This window comes from Bicyclus anynana, chromosome 10 (assembly GCF_947172395.1).
Source record: "Bicyclus anynana chromosome 10, ilBicAnyn1.1, whole genome shotgun sequence".
Taxonomy (NCBI): Eukaryota; Metazoa; Arthropoda; class Insecta; order Lepidoptera; family Nymphalidae; genus Bicyclus; species Bicyclus anynana.
This window is the reverse complement of record NC_069092.1, coordinates 8,654,680-8,667,747: the sequence shown is the minus strand read 5'-3', so window position 1 is coordinate 8,667,747 and position 13,068 is coordinate 8,654,680. Positions and strand designations below refer to the sequence as shown.

Genomic DNA, 13,068 nt, shown 5'->3' with positions numbered 1-13,068 from the left:
CAACAATTCTCCCAGTAACGTTTTTTGCATAATATTATTGTGTTTATGTTAATTACATAACCCGAAATCGTCTTCGAACCATTGAAAATTCTCCTAACTTAAAGCTAAATAGGACAGACGTTGTAGCGTAAAATTTTCCAAGCCATAAAGTATTTTGTTACATTTGTCCCGCAACCCTAGGCAATAAATTCCAAACAACAGACAGTTTCAAGAAAAACTTTTAATGCATCGGCCAAGTGAAAAGATCCTCTAAGCTTTTGAACATTCCTAAATTAGTGAGTAACATTGACATGACATTTTCAAAACTTTTAATCACTTATTTAAGCACTATAATGTCACGAAATTAATCGAAAACGACACGTAATGACTCTGTATTTATTACTTCTTATTTGTCGTTACGCTCTTGACAGAGCGATTGTGGTCTTTAGGACGTGTTGGAGGCAGATGTTAAAATCCCTTTATACCTACAGACATTTAGCGAGCCAGACACGTGCCGTGGCAGACAAAATAATATTCTTTTAAACAGTGTTTATTAACGTATTTAAATCTATCGTAAGGCAGCCGCGCAGACGTTGACAGACACGGGCCACGCCCGGCCAGTATTCGCGGAAAAAATATTTTTTCTGTGCGGTTCATGTCTGTAGAGTCCTTTTCATGAAACTTGAAATTGACAGTACCTTACACAAATGACAATAAGACCGCCATTTCCAAATAACAATGAACGCCTTTAAGATATTAGAGCTGCGTCTGGGGGACTTCTTTCATGAAAAGGACTTTAAGTGTCTCTACCTGCTGGAGTGTGAATAGACGGTGTCTGTGGGTGTCTGCCACACTACTGGTCTGTGACGCACTGTGTCTGTAGATATAATCGGACCTTAATACGCCTCTCGAGCTTCCGCCACTTCTCCCTGTGCGTAGTGAGTCGTGTACATTCATGCAAGGGATCGCAATTTAACCTGGTCGGTCCATCACATGGGTGAGCTTCCGCGTGACAACCGCGTCCCTCCACAAGGCGTTCGATGCTCTCATTCCTTCGCTGGAAGACATGTCCAAAAAAACTGAAGAATGCGACTGTGAGAATACCTACTAACGTCGAGAGACGTTGTTTTATTATAAACGCATTTCAGATTGACAGAAATCACGTGACCGTATTTCTGTCAATCTGAAATAAAACTAGCCTATGTGCGAATACAGGCTTTAATCTAGCTTTCCTCCAAATTTCAACTACATCTAGTAGTTTTTGCGTGAAAGAGTTACAAATACAAATCTGCACGTTCAAAACGTACGTTCTATGTCAGTACTTCAGTAACCATCAAATTTTTTATATCTACAAGTATAGGAGTAAAGCTCTTAACAATGTTGTCTGATGGCTTAAACAAACTGAACTTTCATATTACAACGATTCTACCCACGCTACTAGATATCTGTGGTTCTAGCTATTAAAACGGGGGCATATCCAGTTGCAAACAAACCAATTACACCGTTTGAGTAAGGCTTTGTCAAATACACAACTCTGTATCAAATCCGTGACCGGGCTCCGAGCGGCGGATTTTGAGAGATCGTCAAAACAAATTATGGGAAAGACGCTTTGTCTGTATGTCGCTATTGTTGGTATATAAATAAAGCCGTGATAAACATAGTTACCATAATACATAATATACCGGAACATTAAAGCGATTAATTACCTACTACTACCTTAGCAGGAATATAAATAAACTACGGCGCAACTTTAGTGACATATGATTATACTAGCGGATGCCCGCGACTTCGTTTGCGTGGAATTTAGTTTTTCACTAACCCTATATGTTAGATATATAACCCTATATGTATCCAGACTATAATCTATCTCTACTTCAAATTTCAGGAGTTTCGGTTTAGTAGCCAAGGCGTGAACGAGTAAGAAACATTCATACCATCCAAATCATCAGGTTTTTGCAAATCCATGGACTTTTTCGGGATAAAAAGTAATCGAGAGTAAAATCTATTTCCATTCCAAATTTCAGCCTATTCAGTAAAGTACATACAAACTTTCGCGTTTATAATATTCGTAGGCTAAGCAAACCACTTAGTCATTATCGAGGATGTTGTATTCGTAAAGTGCTGTCACCAGTGGCGTAGCGTGACTTGAAGGAGCCCTGTATCAAATTTAGTTGGGAGGCCCAAATATAGCGTAAATTTCTCACAAAAGAAACAAAAATGCTTGCTAATTATAAATAACTTTTGAACCTTTATGCGATGTTTTCAACTTTTGGGTGCTCGCTTAATCCGGGAAAAAAAGAGATCACTTTTTACGTTTTTCATTTCTGAAAAGAAGCTTTTGGCAGTTTGTTTTTTTTTCGGAAAGCACCAGATTCAGTGGATCACTATTTTTTTCATTTTTGTATTCACACGTAAAGGACCCCGTATTATTGATACGGCTGATACGGCGGTAGCTACGTCCCTGGCTATCACTGTTACCATAACCTCAATAAATGTGTACTTATTTGAACAATATAACATATTTTGTTATCTTAGAGTCTCAGACCAATTATTGTATAGGACCTGCCTCGCTAGACGTCTTTTCTGTCAAAGTATATGATCAACGATCTAACGCGATTATAAAAACTGTCTCTATAGAATCGATGTTAAATAGTTGTAATCGTGTTCGTCGGTTAAAGAGCCCCGTAAAAATACCTTTTTGTGTAATTGAATTGTGTAAAAAACGGGCAAACACTTCTAGTTTAGTACAAGATATATACCAAATCTAAGCTCGTTTTCCTCAGAAAATGACAGACAATTTTGTTCGTGACTATGAGTGCGATACAGGTCCTTCTATAATTGGTCTGAGCTTAGAGTCAATGATGATAAACGACTTCAGTAATGGGGCATATTTATGTTATGTAATTCAAGAGGTATTATCTGTAGGCCCGGAAATTTATCGATCACATTATTTTAACGTTTGGAATACATTAAAGACTGATAGAAACGTATGGTCGGGTTTCCGTAAAGGCTTTGTTATGGAAATGGATAGCTACCTTCATAAAGTTGATTAAATATAGATAGTTACAGCGATAGCTACTATGGCTATAACGTACTAGCGGGATACCTTTTAGAACTTTTAAAGGAAAATGGATTTTGCGTAACTGTGTACAGCAAAGGAAGTTCTCAACAGAAATATACTCGTACTAGCTGCCGCCGCGCGGTTTCATCCGCGTGGTTCCCGTTCCCGTAGGAATACGGGGATAATATATAGCCTATAGCCTTCCTCGATAAATGGGCTATCTAACACTCCGAATCGAAGGCAGAGTTCATCTCTCTATCGTCATCTATTTACTAGTCTATCACAGTTCTATTTCAAATACCAAAAAAAAAACGGTGAAATCTATACTAATATTATAAAGCTGAAGAGTTTGTTTGATTGAACGCGCTAATCTCAGGAACAACTGGTCAGATTTTAAATATTCTTTCAGTGTTAGATAGCCCATTTATCGAGGAAGGCTATAGGCTATATATTATCTCCATATTCCTACGGGAATGGGAATCACGCGGGTGAAACCGCGCGCTAGTATATCATAAAAAGTTTGTGTTATTTAATTAATTCCAGCTGTCTGGTGGTCCAGAGCCATCAATTTTTTATAGAAAACCGTAAACAAAACATCGTGAGTATATTGTAAAGTGCGAAAATATTGAAAAATATACCGTTGGCTGGCAGCGAGCGGGACAAATTGCTCCGCCGTCGCGAGTGTCATGCTCGACTGAACGACGACGCGTCGCGGGGCCTCTGGCTCACTGAAACAAACACTCACTTTTAGTGGAACCCACCTATATGTGCGCTGTAGCATGGTGCGGGTGACAGTTGCCTTATGACGTTGATTATCGTGAATCGCGGAAAACTTTCAAGAGTGAAACGAACTGTCACCCGCACAGCGCATGAACTGTAGTCGGATCTAGATGACCCATAGTATAAATTATTTAGATTTTTTTTGTTAGGAAAACCAACAGCAACAATGTTACGTTCTACTAATATTATAGTGAGGTGCACCAGTTGTGGGTTTTTCATTCATCGCTACACGCCCACCGGACCGCGCGGACCATTAGGAGTGCTACGAACGAACTTGCCAAGCTATAGTATAAAATGTAAATTTGAATTATCTATTTTGATACACAGTAAAAGCACGGTGATCAAGTTTCATTTAAGAACTAAATTGGAATTTTTTGACGTGACAACGTTTTATAATTCGATGGAGCCGGCTGCACACTCGAAAAAAGATGACGGCATACTTTTTTACAAGAAATAAAGTATATTCTGGTCTCATAGACCATAGATAGATAGATTATTAAACAGTATTTTAGAAAAATGAACATTTTCTTTTGAAAAATGCAAATGCAATTTTCGTATTATTCTTATGTTACGTTCAACTATCGTCAGTAAACCTAATTAACAGACAACGGATTTTTTCGAAACATTTTTGCACCTCTTTTAAATCTATAGCCTCAATATCCTCATTTTATTTAAGGCTATCATATCAAAGGCTATATAAGGGTATCAGGTAATGTTCCAACTACAAGTAAGTACGGAAGCCAATTATTGATTTAAGGTTGTGGTGGTTTTGGAAGGTAGCAACGAATGAGGACCAATGAATAAAATAGAAATAAAGACAAACTTTAATATCAAACAATCGAATCGACCATTATTCAAACCTGTCAAGAAATCCAAAATCTTTAATAAAATAACTATGTGTTTCTCAGAACTAACTTTGATGAACAGATATTGAATACTATTATTATTATATATATATTATATATATATATTATTATTATATATATATTGAATATAATCCCAAAACTTATGTTCAAATGTTTACATCAATAATAATAACTTGTTCTATCAGTTTCAAACTATTATCCTACGCATTTTGAATTTATTTGGAAATCAGCCTAAGTATAATACTAATATTAGTTTCAACAATATTTCTTTTGCTTTATTACAGGAATAGAACGGCATTTCATACATTCAGAGACGGCTCCATAAATCGATAATACAATAAGGTAGGTTTATATCTACAGACACAGTGCGTCACAGACAAGTAGCGTGGCAGACACCCACAGACAGCGTCTATTCACACTGCCCAGCTGGTGGTAGATATTTAAAGTCCTTTTCATGAAAGAAGTCCCCCAGACGCGGCGCTAATGTCTTAATGGCGCTTACATTCATTTGTAATGGCGGTCTTTTTGTCATTTTGTGTAAGGCGCTGTCAATTTTGGTCCAGGTTTCATGAAAATAACTCTACAGACATGAACTGCACAGACAAAATATTATTTCCGCGAATACTGTCTGTACTGTCAACGTCTGCGCGGCCGCGTTACGATATATTTAAATACGTTAATGAACACTTTATAAAAGAATATTATTTAGTCTGCCACGGCACGTGTCTGGCACGCTAAATGTCTGCAGATACGAGTGTAAACGGACTTCATTAATACTGTATGTAAATAAAATTGAAATTGAAGTGTCTGTCTGTGTTTTTAAAAGAACAGCGTTTTGCTCAAGTTCATAAAAACTATATAGATATTAAAACAAATACAAACTTTGTAAAAATTTTGTCTGTCTGTTCCAGACAGGAACGGCTGAACCTAAGTTAATGCAGCTTTCATTAGAATATAGAGTAGATTATAGAGCAACATATAGGCGTTTATCCCGGAAAATCCATGGTTCCCACGGGAATTGTAAAAAACTAAATTTCACTCGAACAAAATTACGAGCGTCCGGTAGTTTTTATTTAACAGAACATATTGCAAATGAATTAAAAATAGCTTATTTTTTTATGCTCCATTAGTATAGGGTTTTTCTGTTGAATACTAATTCACAAAGCTTTGCCTTTTAGTTCAGCGTAAATGAATTAAAAAATTCTTTTAAAGTGCTTTCAAAGTGTGATTTGTATTTAATTAAATATTTTATACGGATGTAGTCTTTTATTTTAATTTTACAATTTTAATTTAGTCTGGCAGACGCTCGCGATTTCGTCCGCGTGGAAAACAAAGTATACTTTCAACCCCTATTTCACCACTTTAGGGGTTGAATTTAAAAAAATATTGAATCATTATATTCCGTATTTTTTATGATTCATGAAGAATTTTAAAAACTGTAACTCTAAAATTGAAGGACTTTCCATTCAAACTTTCAACCCCTATTTCACCCCCTCCTATTTTTATTTTAGGGTCAAAAAGTTTTCTCCTAAAAAACATGCTCTTTAAACGCTCAGCGTTCTCTCCTAAAAGTCATGCTCATTAAACCATATATGTTCCCTACTACACAATTATACTCTATTGCGGAATTACTCTCAGTCAGGAAGCTATATGTTTTAAATATGGTCCTTAGGAAGCACATTTCCCTAACTTAGCCTACTACTAAAAGAAATAAATATAAGTATAGATTATTAAAATATAGCAGCAGTGGGTGGTTTTTTATTCGTTTTCTAAAAAGATATTTGGAATAGCAAATACCCTGGATATACTTTTTATCTCGAAATAATCCATGGTTTTTCCATGGTATGGATGTTTATTACGCAAAAACTTCAGAATGGATTTGGCTGAAATGTGGAATAAGACAGATTGTGCTAATGATCAACATTTAAGCTTTACTATATCCCGGGAAATCCTTAGTTCCTACAAGCTTTTTGTTCACTTAATTTCAACTTTATTAACTTAATTTCACAATGAAGTCTTGGGTAAACTCTTGTATTACAATTAAACCGAGTAACAAAACATTTGCATGTTTAACTTTGTTTTAAAGCTGTGGTCTATTATACCATTCATGTTTTCAAAAATGTTTGCATGTAAAACAGCTTATGAATTTTTAAAAGAAAATCTTTTCCTAACAAAAGGGACCTGAACAAAAAGGTTTCAGAAGCGGTGACTTGTTGTTTGAAGTTCAAAACTCTTTGAGGAAAATTCCAGATTAATTACATGTTTATAAGTTTTTTACAAATCATTTGTTCTGAAAAACTTATTTTTAACTACATTATTATTTAACAAAATATCTATCTTTTACACCTATAATCGCAAGAAAACGAAATTCGTAAGTAGGTACATTAAATTTCTTGATTATAATAATTCTCCAATAAAGGCCAAATAAAAACTTTTGTCTGTATTTTTGTTTGTTTATTTGTTAAAACTTCCCTCAAAACTATTGGACTGTTTTTTATGTAGTTCTCGTGGATAGACTAGGCATTGGGCATAAGGCTTTTCGCTTTGTAGACGTAAAAAGTTATCCGTAAAAAGAAAAACCTTAATGTACGGAGCATTTTCTAACATGCATTTTTTACCTTCATTTCTAATTTTTTACATAGTTTGTAAATTGATAACTCATTGAAATATTTACTGGAAATTTTGTAAGAATACTCTTCCTACTATGCTACTAATATAATAAACTCGTAAGTTTGTATTGATGTTTGTTACTGTTTAACGCCGCAACTACTACACCGATTTGGCTGAAATTTGGAATGGAAATTGATTTTATTCTTGATTAACACATAGGCTACTTTCAACACGGAAAAAATACATAGTAGGGATTTCTGAAAAACTAAATTCCACGCGGACGAAGCCGCGGGTGTCCGCTAGTCAAATATAAAACTCTAAGTACCACAATACGAAATATGAGTAGGTACAGGTAGGTAGTTAGGTACCCAATTAAAAATGTAAAAATACGTCCAGAATTTAATTAAACTAAGCCCTTTAGGAAATCGTTTGCCCAGCTGAAAGTGCTTAAAATTATTATTTTTATAATATGTTTGTTTTAGGGCATGAAATTAAAATTATCCACTGAAGCCTTTAGGCCTTGAACTAATGAAGGTTAAACAAATCCGGCAAGTTAGAAGATATTTAGATTTAGATCAAATTATTTTTTATTTTTTAATGTTTTTTTAATAGACCAATATTCCAACTAGTCGGGAAATACTGTATTAGGAGTGGGTACGACAATACTCACACACTTGATTTTTTTAAGAAATTTATTGTAAATTTGTGACCGTAACTTACATATTTTTCAACATTAATTGTTATTGTTGTCTTCATCTAGTGAGAATGGTGATCCTAATTTGGAGATGGATAAAATTTTCAATCTGTTACCATCAAAGTCGAGACGCATTTACTTAAATACCTAATTAGGTAAAGTGGAGAAAACAACAACGAATGGATTCACTTACAAAAGGAGTTTTTGAAACTATTATCTCCCACGTTTACCTCACATAATCGGAAATTATGTTACCGGGTAAAAGCATCTCCCTTAATATCCAAAATTGTAGACTTTGTACATTTAATTTTCAATTAAAATAAATCATTGAATATTGTACTAAAGTATTTATTTTCTCGCAATCGTAGTGAAAAGCAGAGTGTAACACGTGGGGCTAAACCCATTATAAACTCGGTTTCTATTTAGTTTCTAAAAATACCTCGTATATAATGGGTCTTTTTAGCCCCTTGTATAACAATCTACGAGATAAAGTTTATGAGGTTGCAGATGGTAATCTTTAGATATACTGAACCGATTTTAAACATTATTTTACCGTTAAAAAGCAACTTTATTTGTGAGTGTCATAGGCTATAGGTATTTTATCTCCGTATTCTCACGGGAACGACGGGAACTAAGTAGGATGAAACCGCGAGGCGTTGGCTAGTAAACAACAACAGTAATATATCGCACATTTATGAGAACCTTATGAGCTGTTTATTTGATTTTAGTGTACTGTTACTAATGTAAATAGCGTATTTTGGCGAATTGAGGGAAAGCTGTTGTCTAATAAACCATATCTCATGTTAATTAACATTTGCAGCTTTTGATTGATGTTTAAACAGAAAATACCGGTATTTCTCTAGTTGGTAATGATTGTATAATATTCCATTTAATATTTCAAATTCAAAATGTGATACAAATAATGATAAGCCTACCATTATAATAAAATTTAAAATTTAAAAGTGAACCAATATTCGAGAAAAATTGGTAACTTTACATGTTAGCCCTTGCAACAATCTCATCTGATGGTAAGTGACGATACAATCTAAGATGATAGCGGGTAACTTGTTAGGAGCCTGATGAAAACCTATACTAATTTCGGTTTATACAAAACATCGCTAAATAGTCGGTGAATTTACAACACGGAGGTCCTGGGTTCGACCCCGGTTGAATCGATTTAAGTTTTCTTAATTGGTCCACGTCTGGCTTCGGCCGTGGCTAGTTACCACCCAACCAGCAAAAGCGATTTAGCGTTCCCGTAACATGTCGTGTAGAAACCGAAAGGGGTGTGGATTTTCATCCTTCTCCTAACTAGTTTGCCCGTGTGACAAAAACTAGTGACAAAAAAATCTTATTTGTGGGAAGAAAATTTATCTATACATACATGAGTATTTAATTCTGCATCAAAGTAACTGTCCCAATTCGGAACTAAACAACATTCATTAGTGAAAATGTAGATAAATCAAGCCTTTCAAGAAAGGAAAAGCTTTGGTAAATCCAATCAGGATTCAATTTTCTCAACGACATTACCTACAAATTTAATTTAGCAAGGAAATACTTACCGGAGAAGGATTTGTTCATCTCGAATTGCTTCGTCAAGTTGATTGGTGTCGGGGTCTTCGTGGCTTGACACCAGCACAGCACTAGCTTGAAGTACAGTCGAAACCTGCGTCAATTAATAATAATAATTACGAGATTACCACCATGTGGAATGTAAAGTAAACTATCATGGTTCCGATTGTTGTTTCAGTCAATGGTCTTACAGCGAAAAGCTTCGACCAACCTTAAGAAGCTATAGTTTAACTGCTGGATCAAGGGTCGGATACAGAAGGCAGTGATACTTGAGATGACACGTATTGTGAGGAGGTTCCTCACTCTGGAGTCCTGACCGCCGGTTGCTTGGGCTCTCAAATGTACCGCAGCGGGAGGGTTGATTGTTTTTTATAAATTTTTAATAGTGTTTTGTATTATATTGTTAAAAATTTAAGAAAAAAGGACATATAAATAGATGATAGAGAATATTACTGTACTGTACTAGAAATTTTTCAAAACTTCAAGAAAGGAATAAACAGATAAGTTTTGGTATGTGGTGTTTATTTTTGTTATAATTATTAATTGTATCGCTAAATAGATTTTAATATATTTATTGTATTCTCGTGTTGTTTATTTAATTACTATAATGCGACTGCTGTATTTTATACTCAGAAGTGGGATAGTATTCGATCGATTAATTTTATATAAACAACACTATTATACGTACAATGGCCAACCTTAGTAGTCAAGGGCGGAAAAGGCCCTGGATAGAAGAAGAAGAACATTATGTCCTCTATGAGTAAGTGGGTATCTACCTATAGTAGAGAAAGGAGAAGTCGGCTTAAATCAATATTATGACAATCAAGTATAAAAAGAATATGTCCTTTAATACCATGATAGATTTAACAGGTTATGTAAGCTCACTACGAGTAAAAGGTCATGGGTTCAATCCTCGCCCGTTAGACTATTGTTGTACCCACTCCTAATACCAACATTTTTAAATAGAAAATGGAAAATTTCTTATAATATGCTGTCTATTTTCGTATCTATGGAGAGTACGCTTCTTCTCTTTCATGGGCCTTTTCCGCACTTGGCCACTAGATTTGGCCGTTGTAAGTAACGAACGCTATTACCTACTACATATTTAAACCTTAAAACTCTACAAATTAAACGAAAACATGCTATTAAATCTGTAAGAAGAACTTATGTTCACTAGAACATAGGAAATAGCTTTTGTTTGGGGAACAGAAGATAAGAGACATTTAGTTCGCATCAATGGGTTGAATAATTTTACAGCTTACAAGAACTTCGGGGTAAATACGACTATATGTAGGGGAAGCCCGGATAAAACGAGTATATTAAGAAAACAATATTTTGGTCCACTCACTTCGTTATTTTTTTAATTTATTTGGTTCCTTTGTGTTGAAACATAAATTAAAATTAAAAACCAAATCCGTTCGACTTAAATTTGGCCTCATAAAAATAATAACTGGATAATATCCGGTTTGCCCGAGGGGCGACTAAAAAGATCAAGACGCTTCATTTCATTATAGACATGAAAAATAATATAATAAATATTAAACAAAGTATTATACCACTAGAACCCTGGGTGTGGATTGACAACAGTAGGTAGCGATTTCTAAGTAAAATCAGGGTCATTACTTCAAACATTTTTGACAAACTTGCAGTGGCGTGCCTTGGAGAGGCGGGTCTTGTATCAAAATTAATAGGGGGGCCCAATTAATGAAGGGTAAATATTTCTTATAAAAGAAATAAAATATTCGCTTAAAATAAACCTTTAACAGTGACTTGACCTATGTAGGATGTTTCCAATTTTTGGGCGCATGCTTATGCTAGGAATTAAGTGGGATTGTGGATTACATTTTACTAATTTTTGCTTTTACACGTAAGGGGTACGGGGTCCTTTAGTACAGGGGCCCCGTATCTGGCTAGTACGGCGGTAGCTACGTGAAACTTGGTTGTCAAACTGGAATTTTTCATTATGAATGCCTCTTTCAATTAAGCTCACTTCCACCTTACACTGCATAATAAATTAACATCAGGTGTGTTCACACTCAACATTTCAAAGAATTTTTTTTTTCTTATTTGTGAAAATAAAAAAAAGCAAAGGATAACAACACCTAAAATAAAGTCGTTATTTATCAAACGTTTGACGAAACTAGCACTCTTGTTGCAAAGCAACTCATTACTTGACACATACATAACTATGTTTTTTGAATTACTGACAATCTTACAATCCATTTCAGATAGTCTCACGACCCACGTGAATATTACCATTGTGAGGAACTCTTAAAGCCGAGAGTGCTTAAAGGTTCCGACTGCGTTCAAGTTTGCGGTTTCCCCTGTTACGTATTATGTTGTTTTGCGTTCTATTAAGTTATAGATTCCTTCTGTTCCTTTAGATCAAATTACCTAATACGCGTGTGTAATGTGTCAATTAAAATGCACCTGTTGCGTTCCCCGCAACCCCGCATAAAGTAAACTCGAAATAAAATATTCAAAATGCGATATTTATTGGGGCTTATTAGTGACTAGCCGACGCGCCGCGATTACTCGTTCCCGTGTGTGTGCGGGGATAAAATATAGCCTACGACACCCAGGAATAGTGTTCAAAATCGGTTCAGTAGATCTGAAGACTTACCCCCTACAACACTACAAACTCTAACTCTTTATAATTTTAGTATAAACGTGTATCAAGCACATTCTCATCAGTTTGTAATATCAAGGACGCAAGCATGTATGTTTTGTTCTGTTGAGCTTTTTGAACATGTTCGTATTTTCCTACCTCATTCATTTGGTGCATGGTGCATAATTCAAATCAAGTCAATTCCAATATCAGTAAGTATTCAAAATATCATATCTATCATAGAAACACATAGGTTTACTGTATAGAAATATGCAATTATATATTGCGCTACAGTCCATATCATCTTGTCTGTGTCCAAAATGTTCTGGATAACAAAAAACAATCCCAAAACGTACAAAAGTAAAAACAATTACTACCTTCATCACGGGCCCAAAAAAGTGTAATTTAAATGTTTAACTTTTCGAAAAAAAGTAATTATAACGTCCTTTTCCTTAGTTAATGATGGCATAATTATACTTTTTACCTGAGTTACGTTTCAATATTATCTTTACAGAAAAGGTCTGGGGCAGCTATACTTGACAAAGTATTGCTCATGAAAATGTTTCTTTTCATTAATTCTATATTTAGACTGTTGTTCGGACGTTAAATTATCATTTAAATTACGTGATTATATTTATTTATCTTACTGAAGAGATGAAGGTAATAATTAATGAGAATAAATTACATTATGATATTTTATTCGTATTGGGCCAAGATACTCCTGTGAATTCACGTACAACACGCGCATATTATACACAGAGGCATAATTATCCGTCCACTTTAATATGACACGAAAATATTAAAGTGGGCGGATAATTTGAGTATATATACGTAAATAGAAGAACTCATAATTACATCATTATCTACATTATTTTACCGGACTACTACAGAGTTATTT

General features: G+C 34.8%; 1 protein-coding gene across 3 annotated transcripts in view; it reads right to left on the bottom strand.

The window, feature by feature from the left end:
* The window catches only part of LOC112042932 (tachykinin-like peptides receptor 86C), a 112,322-nt gene that overhangs the window by 2,304 nt on the left and 96,950 nt on the right, over positions 1-13,068 (bottom strand). For all 3 annotated transcript variants that reach the window (XM_024078146.2, XM_024078144.2, XM_052883886.1), the window contains 2 exons: positions 9,553-9,656; positions 3,679-3,768 (listed from right to left, as the gene is read on the bottom strand). In XM_024078146.2, coding sequence (XP_023933914.1) covers positions 3,725-3,768; positions 9,553-9,656 — 148 coding nt within the window. In that variant the 3' untranslated portion in view covers positions 3,679-3,724. The remainder of the gene's footprint in view (positions 1-3,678; positions 3,769-9,552; positions 9,657-13,068) is intronic.